The sequence below is a fragment of the Gossypium hirsutum genome, chromosome A06, assembly GCF_007990345.1.
Source record: "Gossypium hirsutum isolate 1008001.06 chromosome A06, Gossypium_hirsutum_v2.1, whole genome shotgun sequence".
Classification (NCBI taxonomy): domain Eukaryota; kingdom Viridiplantae; phylum Streptophyta; class Magnoliopsida; order Malvales; family Malvaceae; genus Gossypium; species Gossypium hirsutum.
Window position 1 is genome coordinate 125742326 of NC_053429.1, and position 19506 is coordinate 125761831.

General features: G+C 32.4%; 4 protein-coding genes across 5 annotated transcripts; 1 reads left to right on the forward strand and 3 right to left on the reverse strand.

The window, feature by feature from the left end:
- The first annotated feature begins 2787 nt into the window (after nt 1-2787).
- On the forward strand, nt 2788-4739 carry LOC107937371 (pseudo histidine-containing phosphotransfer protein 6). Its single transcript, XM_016870235.2, has 5 exons — nt 2788-3013; nt 3123-3253; nt 3338-3481; nt 3974-4046; nt 4470-4739. Exons 1-5 carry the CDS (start codon nt 2945-2947, stop codon nt 4521-4523), a joined length of 471 nt encoding a protein of 156 aa, XP_016725724.1. The 5' UTR covers nt 2788-2944; the 3' UTR covers nt 4524-4739.
- Nucleotides 4740-5089: 350 nt separating this feature from the next.
- On the reverse strand, nt 5090-8940 carry LOC107937367 (phospholipase D alpha 1). The gene is made up of 4 exons (XM_016870231.2): nt 8756-8940; nt 8562-8652; nt 5810-7709; nt 5090-5720 (listed from the first exon to the last, which is right to left on the reverse strand). The coding sequence occupies exons 2-4, from the start codon at nt 8643-8645 to the stop codon at nt 5287-5289; spliced, it is 2418 nt and encodes an 805-aa protein (XP_016725720.2). The 5' UTR covers nt 8646-8652; nt 8756-8940; the 3' UTR covers nt 5090-5286.
- Nucleotides 8941-9966: 1026 nt separating this feature from the next.
- On the reverse strand, nt 9967-13354 carry LOC107937355 (disease resistance protein SUMM2). Of its 2 annotated transcripts, none has more exons than XM_041116274.1 (2): nt 13014-13354; nt 9967-12747 (listed from the first exon to the last, which is right to left on the reverse strand). In XM_041116274.1, exon 2 carries the CDS (start codon nt 12741-12743, stop codon nt 10056-10058), a length of 2688 nt encoding a protein of 895 aa, XP_040972208.1. In that variant the 5' UTR covers nt 12744-12747; nt 13014-13354; the 3' UTR covers nt 9967-10055. The 2 variants fall into 2 exon arrangements, with proteins under 2 accessions (XP_040972208.1, XP_040972209.1); XM_041116275.1 differs by having other exon boundaries at nt 13041-13320.
- A 1634-nt stretch (nt 13355-14988) lies between these two features.
- Nucleotides 14989-18467, reverse strand: LOC107937354 (disease resistance protein SUMM2). The gene is made up of 2 exons (XM_016870222.2): nt 18165-18467; nt 14989-17818 (listed from the first exon to the last, which is right to left on the reverse strand). The coding sequence occupies exon 2, from the start codon at nt 17812-17814 to the stop codon at nt 15115-15117; it is 2700 nt and encodes an 899-aa protein (XP_016725711.2). The 5' UTR covers nt 17815-17818; nt 18165-18467; the 3' UTR covers nt 14989-15114.
- Nucleotides 18468-19506: the final 1039 nt, after the last annotated feature.

The following is a 19506-nucleotide window of genomic DNA, read 5'->3' on the forward strand; positions in this document are numbered from 1 at the left end:
TCTTTATTTGAATTTTTAATTAGTCAATAATACAAACAAAAAAAAAAGAAAAAGTAAAATGGAGTATTAGTCTTTGATTAGTCAAGCAACTCCTTTTGAGCTATCTATGCTAAAGATAATCCAAGTTTTCAGATTTCAGGGGTTTTATATATTATATGCTTTTTTTAAAAATGTGATTAGGGTGTTTAGTATTTTCCTTTCTCACATTTAAAAGATTAGAAGTTGAGCTATCCATTCAGATTGAGACTCGGTCTATACGAGTAGAGATTTGAATAAGAAATTTTTGAATTTAGGTGAATTTAGTTTATGACGGAACTTGAATTGTTGATTGGGTTTAGAATCGATTTATTTTAAACAAAGCCATTATTTTTGAAAAGTAGATGTGAGATGGGATGGGATGATTTTTTTTTCTTGTAGAGGGAGTATAGAGTTATTATGATAATTGCTTAACCTACTTCGTCCTATCTCATTATATGAAATTATTGGTAAAATTATAATTACGTGTTATAGAAAAATCCATATATTTTGTATTTAAAGAATTGTGTTTAAATATTTACTTGAAAAAGTTGAAAATATTAGAAATAATTAATAAAAATAAACTAAAATGGAGCGTGGCATAGTAAAGATGGATGCATTTAACATCCATAGAGATGATCGTATTTTCAAGATTATACATGGATAGAGAAATAGAAAGATGAAAAAGTAGAGTATACCAACTATAGAATGGTGGTGAATTTAACCATATCTGTATCTATCCCGCTTTATTGCCATCCCTAATTTAAATAGTGATGAAACTAAAATAAAATGATAAAAAAAGAGTCATCTAGTTATTCAGTGAATATAAAAAGTTCAACTTTAACCGGAAATTAAAGGTGAAGTTAATGTAATAAAATTTGATTAAATTGATGGTCCCATATAAAGGGAAAGAATCACACCTATATTTTAGTGCTTGCATTATTGAGTTATAAACCCACACCAAATTGGTTCCAAATATTTACTCATTACCATCCACTCTCTTCAAAAAGTCTAATCATCATCATCTACCACACCATATTGATATACATAAAAAAAAAATAGAAAAATCAAAGCACTACCCATCTCGCCACGTGTCCTCCCATTCAATCTGTCACAGTTTACCCCTTGTTTAGCGGGCGCTTCCTGTTGTACTTTTAACCTTCTCTCCCATACTCCAATGCAGATTGTAAATTATTATCCGACTGTAAACCTCAAACCATTTTCTCGAGAAAAGGGAGAGATAAAAAGAAATGTCAAAAGTGAAGCAGCAGAAACCACTGTGTGTGTGGGTGTGTGTTTGTTTTGGCAGCATGTGTGAAAAAAGTAAATAAATTTATGTGGGTGTAGGTGAAAAAAGTTAAGGTTCATGTTTGGTTATTTTGTTTAATTTATTTCTGTAGTGTGTGTTAAAAGGTGGCGAAGTAAATGCAGGCAATTGTCGGCCAAGCCCTGGGCGTGGGCGAGGGCGTCAGAGATGGGAACGCCGCATTTGCCATAGCATGGCGACACAAGCAACAGTGCACGTGAAGGTTGCCAGTAGCTCACACCTTTTATTTTTTTCTTTGCCTTAACATTCCTCCTCCATGTCGGTAATTATATTTCACCTTCTATTATTTTTAAAACTGAATCAAATATTTGTATTAAAAGTTAAATTATATTTTAGTTTTTTTGTTAAAAAATAGATAAAATATTTTTTATACGTTACGTCAAAGAGTAAATTAAATAATTAAATAATAATATATAGTATGTCACATGTATTTTATGTTGACGTATTTAGGTCAGTTTTTAACATGTGCTAAAGTGCATTAACCTCTAATTTATGAGTTGGAGAGGGATTGAGTAATTCTAATCATAAACAACATGACCGGTGAAATTATTAAGAAAATATATTTTAATCAATACTTTTGGTGGATGGATAACATTTCTTGTTATTTACATTTTCACATAAGTAACACATATAGGAGGGTATCGATGACTAAATATTTTTATGGGTTAATTGCACTATACGTCTTTAAATTATCATTCAGATTTTAAATTAGTTCTTAAAGTTTAAAAATGTTTAAATTAAATTATCAAAGTATTGATATTGCATCAATCATGTACTTTCATCAATTTATCCGTCAATATAGGCAATAAATGCCAATTTGAATATGACTTGAAGTATTTTCAAAATATGTGGATTAAATTATAAATATGAATGTACTTATCACATGAATAGATACCTAACGTGTTAAACACATATTCACACATATAGTGTCAATAAAATTTAAGAGTATTTTTTTTAATATGTTAGATTCAAACTATTAATGTAGTAGGTTCACACCAAGATTTTTAAAATCGACTAGTGATCAAATTAGTCAGACCATCAGTACCAGTTCTCGGTTCGACTAATCAATACAATTTTAACTAAAAATTATTAAAAAATTTAGAAAAATATTTAAAAATAGAGAAAATTAGTTTAGCCATCGGTTTAACCAATTTCAAGTGGTTTGCTCAAAAATCAATTAAAAATCAGTTCAACTATTTGCCTGAATTGATATCCTAGTCAGTTCTAACAATTATGATTCAAATTTATTTATAATAAACTATAAAATTGCCTAAATGATATAATACCCATAATTATAATAATTTGAAATTTAGACCAATTTAACCCTTTTTAGGAATATTATTCTTTTACTAATATTTTATAGTTTTGGGAGTTGAAGCTTGGGTCCAGCCAAGCTAGCTAATCTCCCACACTATAAATAGCTGTTGAACTTAAGGCTTTCAAGTGCGAAGAAATTCCCACTTGAAAAAAAAAAAAAAACCCCAAACCCCTGAAAAGAGTGAAACCAACCAACAAAAAGAGACTTAGAGAGAGAAAAAAACAAATCCATTTTCGTTTTTGGGTCAACTTATACCACTAGCCAAAACGGGTCTGCCATTGTGGATGTTGGGGTTGGCTGCCGATCGGTTGCGAGCCGACATGAATCGTTTGCTCTCCTTCCTCTTCCACCAGGTGTGTTCTTAGACATAGTTGATTGCTGGTTTGGTTTAGTTTTTAGTATTACAAAGCTCATGATAATGGTGTTTCTTTTTTTTTTGTTTTTTATTTTTATGTTCATTAGGGGATATTAGACGAGCAATTCTTGCAACTTCAACAGCTTCAAGACGAAACTTCCCCAAACTTCGTATCTGAAGTTGTCAACATTTACTTCCATGAATCCGAGAAGCTATTACGGAACCTCAGATCATTACTGTAATGATTTATTCTCTTTTGTTCATTGTTTTACTTTTTCCTTGTTGAGTCTATTTATGAATTTGGTAATGTATATGGTAACAGGGTGGATAGAGAGTTCTCGGATTACAACAAAATGGGAATCCATTTGAATCAGTTCATGGGAAGTAGTTCCAGTATTGGTGCTAAAAGGATAAGAAATGTTTGCCTTGCCTTTCGAGCCGCTTCTGACCAGAACAACCGTGCTGGGTATATACATGCTGCTTTCGCCCCTCCCTTCTTTTCTGCCTCTACTTTTGTGCTTCAAGGCCCCCACCTTCTTGGTTTTTTAAATGCAACATTAGATAAAACTAGCATAGATAAAAATCAAAGAGTAAAATAATTTTAAAAAATCAATATTTTCTATCATTAAAAATTGGTCTGATTAATAAATTAATCATATAGTTACACGTGACATGTTATGTGTATCTTATTTTAAGTATAAAGATCAATCTTTAACAATAGATATGTATAGAGTTTTTAGTAGAATGTCTAATTTACTCTTTGATCTAATATACATATACTAAAATACTATTTTTTAGTAAAACTTTTAATATAAAGATCTTGTTGATACTTTTACCTATATATATTATATAACTCACAACATAGATTATATTTCCCTTCTAAATCGAAATAATAAAAAATTTGATATCTTTTAACGATTGTTGAATTAAGTGATAAAAAGTTTGGGTATGGATGCAGGTGCTTGAGTGCATTAGAGGTGCTAGAACATGAGTACTGTTTCCTCAAGAACAAACTGCATGAACTTTTCCAGGTACTATTTTCACTGAGTTTTGTTCTTTTGCATTTCATTTCATATATTAATATATGTCATTAATCCCTGTAATTTTACAGGATTCAAGATTTAATCCTATACTTTTAAAAATTAAAAATAAAACCCTCTTTTTTTTAATCTAAAATTCGTAATCCAATCATAACCATTATTTATTTATTTATTTTCATCCGAGAACTGCCTAATTAATATCCTAAGATGACAAGTTTTGATAAAAAAACTTAATGATTGAATTGGGAATTTTAAATTAGAAAAGTATAAGGATTAAATCTTAAAGTTTATTAAAGTATAGGGGCTAATTACATATTTTAACCCAATTTTCATATACTGAAGGAAAAATGCAAATTTTAATTATCAGTATTAATTAATTTACATACCATTTTTTTTTCTATTATGATGATTCAGATACAACAGCAAAGAGTACTAGCAGCAGGAGTAAGATACCCGATGCAGCACTAAAACCCAAAAACAATTTTAATGCCATGATCCTTGAATTCAATTTTTAGCTAAAATCCAAGCAAACCCCAAAGCAGGATTTTGTACTATTTTGAGGGGTTTATTTGCAATTGCCACTTGCAATTTGTGGATGTAATATAAAGTCATTCATTTTTTTTTCTTTCTATTTTTGCTTCATTTGTAAGTTTTGAATGCAAATGAAATGTAGTGGAAACAGTTAGCATGCAATGTTTTCTGACTCAAATTGGATCGATTATTTGAATATTGCTTCAATAAATAATAAAAAATTAATTGAATGGAGTTAAAAAAATTAATGTTATTAATAATTTTTATTTTTTTAATTTTTTAAAAACTTATATGAAGAAAATCTGCCAGCTTTAATGGCTTTTCTGTCCACTGTTAAAGTGCAATGAATTGTCAAAAACTGACTGTTGATTGAACTCTGTAAACATTTTCCAAACACTTCCATCAATCAAATCAGAAAGTACATAGCCAGCCCCAACCGCAGCCATTATGTTCAGCTCTCAATTTTTTATCGTTCAAATACTAATCAAACAAAAAAAAAAGCATTTAACTTAATATCTTGTAATATAAAACTAAGGGATTAAAAGTGAAAATTTCATTAATTACAAATGAAATTTTGAAAAAAAAAAAACCTTGATTTTTTAAGGCCTTTAATAGTTAAACCAAATTTTTATCGGTTCAACGTAGTAGATTGATCACCCATGTGTGATTCGGGTTTTTATTCGATACATAGTTCCATTTATTAGGTGGTGAGTATAGGTGGGAGATAATCAGATTTGGCACCAAGAATACGAGCCTTAGTGTCAGGGAAGTTCTCAAAATTTGGCAACTCAGATACATTTCCATCATTAGAAATGGCAATGGGGTAGCTCAGTAGGTGACCAGGCAAGTCCTGGTCAAGGTCGTCCTTTGAGAAGAGGTCCCAATATTTGTCAGCCATTTGGTTCACTTTCTTCACGCATTCCTTGCTTTCTGGGGTCAAGAAGCTGTCATGTAGCATGCCGAGGTGCTCGTACCATAGCGCCAGACGGAAACCGTGGACTTGACCCCTTGCTGGTTGCCTAATCGATAAATGATATGGTTGGTACGCCCCCATTGCTATCTCGGAGTCTCTCGCACCGTCCATTGATCGTTGGTTGATGTTGGCTGATCCAATTATTATGTATTCATCATCAACTACATAAATGGAAAACATAGTTAAATCGAGCTCTAGACTTATTAGAGGTAACGATATAAACCAACCGAGTGAGTTTCTTTTTACTTACCCAACATCATTTTGGTATGAACATAGATCATGAAACGACGGGCATCTTGAGCTCTAGCGTGATTGGAATCGGGCTCCGGTGTTTCTGTAGGTTCATATTCTCCACCCTTCTTCATCTCTCGGTTGCCGAGACAAAAGAATGTTAAATAGTTCCGAGGATCCTCGTCACGTCCTTCCGATTTAAGAGCTTGAGCGATTTCTTTGTACATCATGTTCATGGTCCTCCTTTGCCAATCTAATATGGCTTGTACTGATCCACTTTCTGGGATACCTTCAGGCCACATAGGGATTACAGCATACACTGTGAACCTCTCTCCTGCTCGAATCTTGCTAACTACTTTAAGACAAAGCTCTTTGGGAATCAAATGCAAAGCATTAATGTCTTCAGGCTTAATGTCATCATCATCAGCACTCCAATCGAAGGAGCTTCCGAGGAAATACTGATTTTCAATATAGATAAAGTTCTGGGCTCGTCGGATAGCGTTAATGTAAGCATCTTGAATACTTCGATCGATGATTTGGTCTTTTCCGCTAACGAGTCCAGCCCTGGCAGCATCTTCGGGTGAGTCAGGGAAACCAAAAGCGGCACCGCCATCAATTGATCTAAATAGTTGTACATTCCAAGTCTCATGGTCATTAGGGTATGTAATTGGAGATGGGGGGATGATGGTACCTTCAAGGTCTTTGATATCAAGTAGTACGTCTTTACCGCCTTGTCGTTTCCATCTTTGTTCGAAATTGAACAAGACATCCCAAGCAATTGGCCCTTCGAGTCGACAATGGATGTCATGCCAAGGCTCCCTTGGACCACCTTTGTTGATTGAAGCTTCAGCAAAGTTTGGCTGATGAAAATCATCAGCGTGAGCTGTGTCCAAAGTCCTGAAAAGGGAATGAAAAGGTGTGTCGTATCTTCCATCGCAAAGATCAAGACCGCCAATAAAGCTCACGATTCGTTTCCTATCCGTATCTCCATTAGGCATCGCAGCATCCACTACAACAATCTTTTGATGATGAGTGAACATGGTGGAGATTTGCAACTCCTGGACGATAGATCCACTGTCATCGGGATCACGAGGGCATAACACGCAGTTGACATCACTGTCCTCGAAGAATTTCTCGGTTTCTTCATCATGTGTGGCCATTAATCCATCTTTCTTCAATGCACCAACAGATGTTCTATCATCCCAAATAAGCAAATTAACCCGAACACCTTGACTTGCTTTCTTCTTAAGCAAGTCACCAAGCTTGGTGTCTCCCCCTCGCTTAGATCTCTTCGAATCTCGTATCAACTTGATCTCAGTATAAACAGACCAACCGGCAATGTAAACCAAGTGTTTGGCATTCGTGACCGCATCGAAAATGTCCTCCCAACATCGATGTGGCTCATAATACTTGCTTCCAGCAAGAGGAATTTTTGGAATAAATCCATCAGGTATATGTGAATCCTGGTATAGGAACACCTTACACCCATGTCTCTGGGGATAATAAGTATACGGAACTCCAGGAAACTTACGACTTACAATACCACGGTTCCAGTTCCGGTCCTTGGTAACATCGAAATAACGAATCTTGACATGGATTTTAGCCTCATTTTCCAAGTTTTGCATCTCTTCATCCTTGAGTTCAATCCACCTATCCACTTCTTCCCCTGATAAGATATCCTCAACCGGCAAATATGCTCTGCCAATTACGTTTGCTCCAATAGAACCGGCTTGTTTGACCGTAAAGATTACATCGTTAGCCATATGTGCGCAGTAAATGTGGAAAGACTCATTCCACGAAGGGTCGTCGCTTTCGACTTTTCTTGTCCTTCCAACTCTAGCCTTCTCGAGATCAATGGTCGCGTAAAGCTTCCCTGATCCTTTGCCGATACCAATCGATTCCTCAACATTTGCCATTAACTGCCATTAACAGGCATATATTTCAGACCAAGGAAAACAAAAACAAGACAGAGATAAACCTATAGAGTAACCATAAGAAAAAGAACATCTAAGATAACAACATGAACATTTGAAATAAGGACTAAAGTCAGCCTTCTCAACTAATATTCATGTATTTATATATAAAAATTGTAATGATATAAGATCTTATCTTTTGGTGGCTCTTAAGAATCAAAAGGGATAAAGAATCAAAATTATAACTCAGATTTTTATTCAATTGTACTTATTTAATTCAATGCTATTCATTTGAAAAAAAAATTATCGACCTTCTATTCAAAAAATAGATAAATTAATTCCTTTACATTAGATCAACGAGTAAATTAATCATCATATTAAAAATTTTATCCATTTCTACTGTTTAAAATTGGTTCTTGTAAAACTCAAATGATTATTTTGTCAGCCACACAAATTTTTAAAAATATAAATGGATAAAGTTTTTAGCAGAAATGACTAGTTTGCTCTTTAATCTAACGTACAAAGACTAATTTACTCATTTTTTTTAAAGTAAAAGGGACAAAATGCAATATTACTTTTAATACAGGAGGCCTCCATGATATTTTTACCGAAAAAACCTTCACTTATTTTCACATCAAATATAATTATCCTCATAAACATAAAATATTATTACATCAATAAAAACCCGAATGATATATAAAAAACTAAATAAGAACCGATGTATACAATTGAACCAAATCAAAATTCACTTACAATATTACATATTAAAAACAAAATTTATGTATAGTTTTAATATATATTCAACAGAATCAAAATTCACGTCCTTATGATATATTTATGTATGTATATATTGTATACCTTTCGGAAGAATCCACCACCTTCGAGATTATTAACTTCATAAATGGTAACATGTAAATTCCCATGAAGTGAAGTTCTCGTCATTTCTCACCTAAAAAAAATTGAAACAAAATTAAGTAAATCCAGATCAACATATTTAAATATTTTCACCTTATTAACACAAAAAATAAAAAAGAACAAATGATTGAAATCACCCTAAAAAGTAAACAGTGGAAACAGAGATGATCAGTGCAAAGAAAAGTTTCAAAAGCAGAGTGATTAATGGAGAAAAAAGAGAGGGTATTTCAACAAAGAATTTGAAGCAGCCAAAGCTTAAAAGATATCTCTTTTGCAGTAAATGGTTTCTGAAATTTTCTGGGTTTGCATTTACATATGTAAAACAAAGTTTACAGTGAATTTGTACTGTATTTATAAATTAAGGTGGGAATGTGAAGAAAAAATAAATAGAAAATGAAAGATCCGAAAAACCAGCCCGTAGAACGGTACAAAGCTTCCCCGCTGGGGAAAATTTTGTTAATTTATTTTATTTTATTATATTTATGATTTAACATAAATAATTTATGGGTTTTAGTTGAAATTAAAATGTGCTTGATTTTCTTGGAATTAACCATAGCATTAGTAAGGTATAAAGTTTTTTTTTTGATTTCTTAATGTATTTACTGGACCCAATAATTGATCATTCACGAGTTTTAAAGCTGTTCCGTAATTTTTTTCCTTTTTGAAGTTGTGTTCAATGTATAAAAATCATATCATATTAATTCATTTTAATTTGTTAAATTGATTAAACTATAAATTATATTATTTATATTTATATATTAAAATTAATACTAAATAAATATTATATTAGTTAATAATTAACCAAAATTTGGTTTTGCTTAATTAAAAAGTAATAAATTTTAAATTTACACATGTTCAATGTAATACATAAACTTTGATTTTGGTTCAATTATATATATAAAATTTTAATTTGTATTCAATTTTACACATTTAGAAAATAAATAAATTAAATTAAATAATGTTGTTTATATATAATATGTAAACGTAAAATAATGTTACATCAATAATAATTTTAATGATTTTTTAAATCGAATCAAATTGTACATCATTAAAGTCATTATATCACACTACATGATAGAACAAATTGAATTCGAGTTTTTATTAATCGAATTCAAATAACTTACGAATATTTATTTCTTATTTACAATTCAGGCAATGACTGCAAGCAGCACCCATATACATGTCGAGATTGCAGATTCCCACACCGCATCATACTTATTTTAGAGCTTTGAGCAAAGGGTATTGTTTATTCATTGACCATGGGTGATGGGGCCTCTTGCAATCGTCTAAAATGGTGGAAGATTTTAATGTTTCTTCTTAAAAGTCTAAGATTAGAAAGAGAAGCAGCTAATTAAAATAAATTATTACAAATATTTCTCAAAATTCAAACATCACACAACAATGGAAAACTTCATAATTTTTAGGATTTTTTACATTTCATGTAGGAACAGACTTGAAAGAAGGGAGAAAAGCATCTCGAGTGGCTTCATTTTCCCATTCTACTGTTGCCCACCAATCTTTGCTTCCCTCAATGCTGAGTTGATTCCCTTTCGCACTATCTGAGTTGAGAGGAAGTTTCTTCAGTTCTCGGCAGGCATTTATACGAATAAGTTTTAGACATGGAAAGGGTAGGGCATCCCAGTATATGTTCTTCAACTTCGGTAGCCAAAATAAGTATAGTGTTTCAAGCTTCAGAAATGATTTAGCGTATGGAATTCCAATCACACCTGCAACTTCACCAAGCTTTCCCTCATTCAATATTTCTTCCATTTTATCACACAAATATATCTTAAGATTTCTTAAATTTGGAGCAAGAATCAGCCAACTCATATCTTTCAATTTGACACACTCATAAATTTCAACCGTGCTCAATGTGTGATAGCATGAAGCATTAATTAGCAGCTTTTCCATTTTCATCTCCTCCATATCTTCACAATTGCTGAAACATAGTGTCTGTAGACACTCCAAATTTTTTAAGCATAAAATATTAAATATTTTTGATTCTCTAAAATCACAAAGTTGAAGTGCTTGGGTCCAACATAGAAACAAGTTAATGTTCAAGAATCTTTCTAGACAAAACATGCTTTTAATCGGTATCGATAGTATATTCAAATGTTGCAAACCTTTCAACTCCTCCATAAGCTTTTCATTACCCCCATACAAAACATTGTCTTCATTAGGATAATCTCTATTTTGCACCGACCACATTCTGAATATTTGCAACTTGGAAAAATTAGATATCAAATGTTGTGGGATTTTTTTGAGATTGTGCATATAACTCAAGTCCAACATTTTTAGTTTTGTCAACGATTTCAATTCTGTTGGCAACTCTTCTATACCAGTATAAGACAGATCAAAACATTCTAGACAAACCAATTGTGAAATTCCCACAGGTAGAGCTCGTAATCGAAGGTTTCCTGACAAATCCAAAACAGTTAGAAGAGGTATAAATTGGAAGAAACCATCGCTGATCACTTGCAACTCATTTTGGCTAAGAAACAAGGTTCGAAGGTTAGGGCATTTGGGTGTTTCTTTGAGAACTTCAATCTTATTTTCCATCACTGACATTCTTTTTACATTTTCCCATGCCGTAACATTTGGTTCTTCAAATACTTGAGCCCCTATTTTTCCAAAAAAATTGTTCTCTGTTGCTTCAAACTCACGTGTAATCCATAAAGCCATGTCACGGATCACATCATGCATCTTCACACAATCTTCTCCATCTATTTCACCAACATTTTCCAATAAACAAGCACTAATAAGAGAGTAGATTATGTGGTCTCCTTGCATTTGAGCTTCACTAATTCTATCAAATCCATTCAATAGCCCTTCACAAAGCCAATACTCCACTAATCTCTTTTTGGGAATACAATAATCTTCGGGATACAGACAACAATATAAGAGACAACATTTTATTGTAGCATTAGGCAAATTATCATAACTGAATTTTAAAAGCGGAAATACCTCATTTTCCATTTTTGGCAATGCACATCGCTTCAACATCTCAATTGCATATTTCCATTCCCCAAGTGTTGTCTTGCAAGCCATGGCATGACCGATTGTAATTAGTGCAAGAGGCAGCCCATCGCACCTTTCAGCTACTTGTTTAGCCAGGTTTGGAATATCTGGACGGCTGTTGAGAGTTTCATCTCCAACCTTGTCTTGGAACAATTCCCAAGCCTTCTCCGGTTTTAGGCACTCCACTTTGATTTTCCTTCGAGCTCCCATTTCGCCACATATCTCCAAAGATCGAGTAGTAAAAATAAGTTTGGAACCATTTTCTTGGCTTGGTTTTGGTATCCCAACTTGATTCAAATCCACCCTCTGCCATAAATCATCCAATAATACAACAAATCTCTTGTTGCGCAAGACACCATAGATATCAGTAACTTTCTGGTCAACACTTTTATTCTTCCAGGAGTCATATGAAAACCCAAGATTTCTACCAATCCTATCTTGAATCTTTCCAACATCGTAATCTTTAGACACCAGTGCCCAGATAACAACATCGAAACCATTCGGTGTGGTGCTGAACTTGTTGTTGAGCTTGGTCAAGAGTGTTGTCTTGCCAACGCCCCCCAAGCCATAGAGGCCAATGATCCCCACATCTGTTTCAACGATGCAACTCCATACCTTTTGGATAGTGGATTCTAGAGCAACCGGCTGCTCTACAGGTCTTACTACCACTGAAGCTGCGGGCTGATTCTCCACTACTTTCTCAAAAGCTCCTTTACTCTTATGATAACTTATTTCTTGAAGCATTTCCGCTACTTTTTTACCAAATTTGTAGCTAGACAAGCAATTCTTGGAAATGCAGCCACCGAGACACAAGTTATTCATTTGTTGAGGACCATTTGAAACCAATTCCTCCGCCTCTGTTATCATAGTTTCTGCTTTTGAAAGCCATAGCTGAACTTGCTCAAATGGCTTCAATAGTCGTTGTTCTGCAAGATCAACCTGCCTTCGCACGTCATTTCTTTGTGCCCTCAGTTCTTGAAGAGCAGAAGATAAAGTTGGAAGAGTTTGTTTAAGCTTGCAGACATAATTAGCATGACCAACAATGAAATCCCAGCCACGAAGAAGGAAATTCTCGAAACTACATTGTACGAAGCAGCAATTGCCCATGATTCTGGCAAATGAAAGATAAAATAAAGGAAACAAATGAGATGTGGTGCAAAGTGAATTGTGTTAAAAATAAAGTTAGGTAAAGTGGAAAAGTGAAAGAAAAATAAAGTTAAAGAAGATTGGGTTTGAACAGATTGAGGTGGAAGGCGGTTGTGGCACAGTTATGAAGAGGATGCACATGAAATAAAGTTAAAGAAGATGGGGTTTCAACCATTAGAGCTTTCATTATGGATAGTAAAGATAAAGCAAGCAGATTCACAAAGTGTATACCCAGAGAAGGAAGTCAAAGCAGCTAACTTTTTTAGCCAAATATACGAAGAAGACAGGTAGTGGGTGGAAGAGGATCCACCAAATTAGCACAGGTCTCAGCTCGTTTGTATAGTTGGAGCAGATGCAGTAGCAGAATTCTAGTAGTTTCCTGGTGAAAGATAGTTGGAATTTGAATCGATCTGGCTTGCTGTGATTATCTAAGTCTTGTGCTTGGAAATCTGGAAGTTCTTGGTTATCTGGTTCAGCTCTAGCTTTGCCTCTTCTGTCGGTTCCTCTGCTATTATCTTTTCTGTCTATGATTGTTACATCTGTGGCTTAACTTTTATTAATCGGATCACTTTAGGTTTTTTCTTTTAAAAATAATTCTTAATAACTATTATTTCTAATTGAATAGGTTAAAAAAATCAATAAATTGATTTTAAAATTTATAAATTATTTAAAAATTATAAATAAAATTATAAAAACTTATATATATATTTAAAAATAACAATATCCATCCAATAAAAATTATAAGGCCAAATTTTTCTAAAATCTTATAATAATTAGATTTTAATGGGTCTCTATTGTTATTTTTAATAAAAAATTTTATAACTTTTTTTAATAAATTTTGTATATAGTTTTTATAATTTTTTAAATAATTTTTAAATTTTAAAAGGGGTCAGTTGATTTTTTTAATTTGTTAATAAGACTTTTTTTTGACCCTTTAGCTTTATTAGGTTTTTTTAAAAAAAATTTAATTTACTCCAATAAAAGAGTAGGGCTCAAAATTGAATAAATGTGTAAAAATTGAGGGCTAAATTTATTATTATACCTTTTATAAACATGAAATTTTATGGAATAGACTATTTTTCTCACTCATGTAAAGTACATGAGCTCATTTACTTATTTTTCAATAAAAGGACTAAAATGCAATCCATGATATAGTACAAGAAGTTTTGTGATACTTTTACCCAAAGTGGAGTGTGACATCATTTTAATTACTTTTATTATGATAAAATTGAATATTTGAAATAATAATATTATTGATTTAAATCCCATTATTTGTAAATTTTTACTTATTTAACTATAATCTAAATAAAAGTATGAGTTCGGAAAAACTTTTGAATCGACAAAAATAATTTTTAATGTTCATTTAATTACTAAATTGATATTAAATAAATAATTTTTTTTTCATTTAAACTATACGAGTTTTTTACCGAAATAATATTAAAAATATATATATACTGAAATGGCATGTTCTAAAAATTATGTACCAAAATGGTACATTCATAGGGGTGGAAGATGGTGCATAGGCGACACTACCTTGGCATTCTGACATAATTTAATTAAAAAAATAAAATAATATTTTAATAGTGGTGCCAAAGTGATAGACAGCACCACTTTTGTCTAGGTATAAAAATACGAAAAGGGGTATGGTACCTATCTAATAGGCGGCACCAGTGACCCCTATTTGATAGGCGACATACCTAGCATTCCCCCCCGACACTCTTTCTCAATTTTAAAGTATCAGTTTAAAAATATATATCTTTTACCTACATAAAAAATAATAAAAATTATATTAAAATAATAAAAATAACATACAAATAAAAAATATAACAAAAACATAACATAAATAATACATAATAAATATGAATATTTTTATTATTATTTTAAAATAATAATAAGTAGAATGTATTAGTTTAAAATATAATATATATATAATAACATGTCAATTTAATTATTGTAAAAAAATATAATTTTTTTTACATACAACTTCAAAAGAAATTTTATTTATAATATTTATAAAAAAAACATAAGCTATTATTCTCAATTATAAAATTTTAAAAAATTAATACCACTGTTGAGGCTCTTAGTTTCAATCTCTTTTGCTGTTTATGGTTTCTGGGTTTGCATTTATATATGTGAAATTATAAATTGTATTATTTATATTTATATACTAAAAATAATACTAAATAAATATTAAGTTAATTAATAATTAACAAAAATTTGGTTTTGCTTAATAGTGTTGGTATAGATAAACTTTGATTTAGCTAATTACATTACATGAAATTTTAATTTCAAAATTCAAATATCACACAACAAATGAACCACTTTACAATTTTTAGTACAAAAGCTTGAAAGAAGGGAGAAAAGCATCTCGAGTGACTTCATTTTCCCATTCTACTCTTGCCCACCAATCTTTGCTTCCCTTAATGCTGAGCAGATTCCCTTTTGCACTGTCTAAGTTGAGAGGAAGCTTCTTCAGTTCTTTGCAATACTTTATAAGAATGTGTTTCAGACATGGGAAGGGTAGGGCATCCCAATATATGCTTTTCAATTTTGGTAGATGACGTAAGTCAAGTGTTTCAAGCTTCAGAAATGATTTAGGATATGAAACTCCAATCACACCTGCAACTTCACCAAGTTTTTCCTCACTCAATATTTCTTCCATTTCATAACACCCTGTTATATCGAGATTCCTTAGATTTGGAGCAAGAATCAGCCAGGTCATGTCTCTCAATTTCTTACAGTGAAAAATTTGAACTGTGCTCAATGCGTGAAAGCATGAAGTACAATTACTTGAAGACACCCATGTAGACAACTTTTCCATTTTTATCTCCATAATTCCACAATCAAGGAATTGTAGTGCCTCTAGATGCTCCAAATTTTCTAAGCATAAAACATCAAACATTTCTGGTTCTCTAAAATCAATAAGTTGTAGTGCTTGGGTCCTACGTCCAAACAAGTCAAAGCTCAGGAATCTTTCTAGACAGAACATGCTTTTTATGGGTGTACTTAGTATATTCAAACGTTGCAAACCTTTCAACTCCTCTATAAGCTTTTCATGACCCTCATTCAAAACATTGTCTTCATTAGGATAATCTTTATTTTGCAGCAACAACCTTTTAAACCACAATCTGAATATCTGCAACTTGGAAAAACTAGATACCAGATATTGTGGGATATTTTCGAGATCAGACATATAACTCAAGTCCAACATTTTTAGTTTTGTCAACGATCTCAACTCCATTGGCAACTCTGATATACCAGTCCAAGATAGATCAATACATTCAAGTGAAACCAACTGTGAAATTCCCTTAGGCAACACTCGTAAATAACAGTTTTCTGACAAATCCAAAACAGTTAGATGAGGTATAAATTGGAAGAAACCATCACTGATCACTTTCAAATTATTATTGCTAAGAAACAAGGTTCGAAGGTTAGGGCATTTGGGTGTTTCTTTGAGCAGTTGAATCTCATTTTTCATCACTGACATTCTTTTTACTCTTTTCCATGCCTTGACATCTGGTTCTTCAAATAATTGAGCTCCTGCTTTTACAAAAAAATTATTCTCTGTTGCTTCGAACTTGCGTGTAATCCATAAAGCCATGTCACGGATCACATCATGCATCTTCACACAATCTTCTCCGTCCCTTTCCAATAAACAAGCATTCAGAAGAGAGCTGATAATGTCGCCACCTTGCATTTGAGCTTCATTAATTCTATCAAATTTATCCAATAGCCCTTCACAAAACCAATACTCCACTAATCTCTTTTTGGGAATACAGTAATCTTCAGGATAAAGACAACAATACAGGAAGCAACATTTCATTGTAGAATTAGGCAAATTATCATAACTGAATTTTAAAAGCGGATATACCTCATTTTTCATTTTTGGCAATGCACATCGCTTCAACATCTCAATTGCATAATTCCATTCCTCAAGTGTTGTCTTGCAAGCCATGGCACGACCGATTGTAATTAGTGCAAGAGGCAACCCACCGCACCTTTCAGCTACTTGTTTAGCTAGGTTCGGAATATCTGGATGGCTGTTGAGAGTTTCATCTCCAACCTTGTCTTGGAACAATTCCCAAGCCTTCTCCGGTTCTAGGCACTCTATTTTGATTTTCCTTCGAGCTCCCATTTCGCCACATATCTCCAAAGATCGAGTAGTAAAAATAAGTTTGGAACCATTTTCTTGGCTTGGTTTTGGTATCCCAACTTGGTTCAAATCCACCCTCTGCCATAAATCATCCAATAATACAACAAACCTCTTGTTACTCAAGATCCCGTAGATATCTATGGCTTTCTGGTCAGCACTTTTATTCTTCCAGGATCCATCCGAAAAACCAACATTTTCGCCAATCCTATCTTGAATCTTTTCAACATCGTAATCTTTAGATACCAAAGCCCAGATAACAACTTCAAAATAATTTGGTGTTGTGCTGAACTTGTTGTTGAGTTTGGTCAAGAGTGTCGTCTTGCCAACGCCTCCCAAGCCATAGAGGCCAATGATCCCCACATCTTTTTCTACGATGCAACTCCATACCTTTTGGATAGTGGATTCTAGAGCAACCGTCTGCTCTACAGGTCTTACTACCACTGAAGCTGCGGGCTGATCCTCCGCAACTTTCTCAAAAGCTCCCTTACTCATGTGATCATTTATTTCTAGAAGCATTTTGGCCACTTTTTTACCAAACTTGTAGCTAGACGGGCAACTCTTGGAAGCACAGCCGCCGAAATACAAGTTATTCATTTGTTGAGGGCCATCTTCAACCAATCTTTCAGCCTCTATTATCATAGTTTCCGCTTTTGAAAGCCATAGCTGAACTCGCTCAAGTCGCTTCAATAGTCGTTGTTCAGCCACATCAACCTTCCGTAGTACGTCATCTCTTTGCGCCCTCAGTTCTTGAAGAGCAGCAGATAAAGTAGGAAGAGTTTGTTTAAGCTTGCAGACATAATTAGCATGACCAACAATGAAATCCCAGCCACGAAGAAGGAAATTCTCGAAACTACATTGTACGGAGCAGCAATTACCCATGATTCTGGTAAATGAATGATAAAATAAAGGAAACAAATGAGATCTGGATGCAAAGTGAATTGTGTTAAAAATAAAGTTAGGTAATGTGGAAAAGTCAAAGAAAAATAAAGTTAAAGAAGAAAGGGTTTCAACAGATTGAGGTGGGAGGCGGTTGTGCCACAGTTATGAAGATGATGCACATAAAATAAAGTTAAAGAAGACGGGGTTTCAACAGATGGAGGTGGAAGGCGACTGTGCCACAGTTATCAAGAGGATGCACATCATGTAAAATTAAAAACATGGGGTTTCAACCATTAGAGCTTTCATTATGGATAGTAAAGATAAAACAAGCAGATTCACAGAGTGTATACCAAGAGAAGGAAATCAAAGTAGCTAGCCTTTTTAGCCAAAGGTGGAGCAAGATACGGAGAAGACAGGTAGTGGGTGGAAGAAGATCCACCAAATTAGCACTGGTCTCGACTCTTTTGTTTAGTTGGAGCAGATGCAGTAGCAGAATTCTGGAAGCTTCCAGGTGAAAGATAGTTGGAATTTGAACAACTACGAAGAGAAATTTTTGGTTATTTACTTCATCTCTAGCTTTGCTTCTTGTGTCAGTTCCTCTGCTACTATCTCCCTATGATTGCTGTGAATGTGACTGTGGCTCAACTTTTTTATCACAGCTGGCTTTTTAAGCTTTTTCTTTTAAATTCTTAATAACTATTATTTCTAATAGAATATGTTAAAATCTACTCTTAATTATTGTAAATTAATCATCCTATATTTTCAATTTAAAAATATTAGTCCAATTATTATTATCATCAGTAATTTTTAATAAAATTTGACAACTTAACATATTTATTTTTTATCAAATATATATAATATAGAGATAGCCTAATAAATATGCTAAGTTAAAAAAATTTTGACAGATAATATTAACATTAATAATAATTGGACTGAGATTTTTAAATTAGAAAAGTAAGAGGGTTTAAATTTTATCTTTTTAAGTACAAAAATTCCACTATTAAATGTTGGTTTTGGTGTTTATATATATGGTGAAAATTTAATGGATGAGCTATTTTACTAATTTATTTAACATATAAAAATTAATTTACTCATTTTTTTAGTAAAAAGAGTTAAAATGCAATTAAGTGTATAGTATAAGAGATTTTGTGATACTTTTACCCAAAGTGGAGCGTGACATTTCCATGTCATTTTAATTACTTTTATTATGATAAAATTGAATATTAAAAAGATCTTATTATTGGTATAAATTTCATCATTTCTAAATTTTTATTTATTTATCTATAAAAATATGACTTCAGATATATTTTTGAATCAGTGAAAATATCTTTTAATGTTCATTTAATTATTAAATTGACATTAAATAATTTTTTTTAAATAATAGTTTTTTTTCACTTGAGGATACTTGCACTGTAAAATCTGACGTGTCTAAAAAATAATAGAGTAATAAAAGTAATGTTTTTCAAAGAAAAATTTTCTTGAGTCATAGTAAAATGACAATAAAACCCGAAAATGATAAAAAAATTATTTTAATTAACGATGAAATAAAATTATACTATTCATTCATTATCATCACACATTTATTCAGTTTATATTGCATATTATACTAAAATTATTTTAAATTCGCCCTTATTTACTTTTCTCTATCATTACTCAATATGAAAGGTTCATTTTACAATTGTATGTTCTTAA

Excerpts from the sequence above, each read along its gene's own strand:
- LOC107937371 (XM_016870235.2), top strand. The coding sequence starts at position 2,945 with ATGTTGGGGTTGGCTGCCGATCGGTTGCGAGCCGACATGAATCGTTTG. Across the intron at positions 3,014-3,122 it reads TCTCCTTCCTCTTCCACCAG|GGGATATTAGACGAGCAATT; the intron begins GTGTGTTCTTAG and ends TATGTTCATTAG. Across the intron at positions 3,482-3,973 it reads GACCAGAACAACCGTGCTGG|GTGCTTGAGTGCATTAGAGG; the intron begins GTATATACATGC and ends GTATGGATGCAG.
- LOC107937367 (XM_016870231.2), bottom strand. The coding sequence starts at position 8,645 with ATGACGAGAACTTCACTTCATGGGAATTTACATGTTACCATTTATGAA. Across the intron at positions 7,710-8,561 it reads GTGGTGGATTCTTCCGAAAG|TTAATGGCAAATGTTGAGGA; the intron begins GTATACAATATA and ends TGTTAATGGCAG. Across the intron at positions 5,721-5,809 it reads TCATACCAAAATGATGTTGG|TTGATGATGAATACATAATA; the intron begins GTAAGTAAAAAG and ends CCATTTATGTAG.
- LOC107937354 (XM_016870222.2), bottom strand. The coding sequence starts at position 17,814 with ATGGGTAATTGCTGCTCCGTACAATGTAGTTTCGAGAATTTCCTTCTT.
- LOC107937355 (XM_041116274.1), bottom strand. The coding sequence starts at position 12,743 with ATGGGCAATTGCTGCTTCGTACAATGTAGTTTCGAGAATTTCCTTCTT.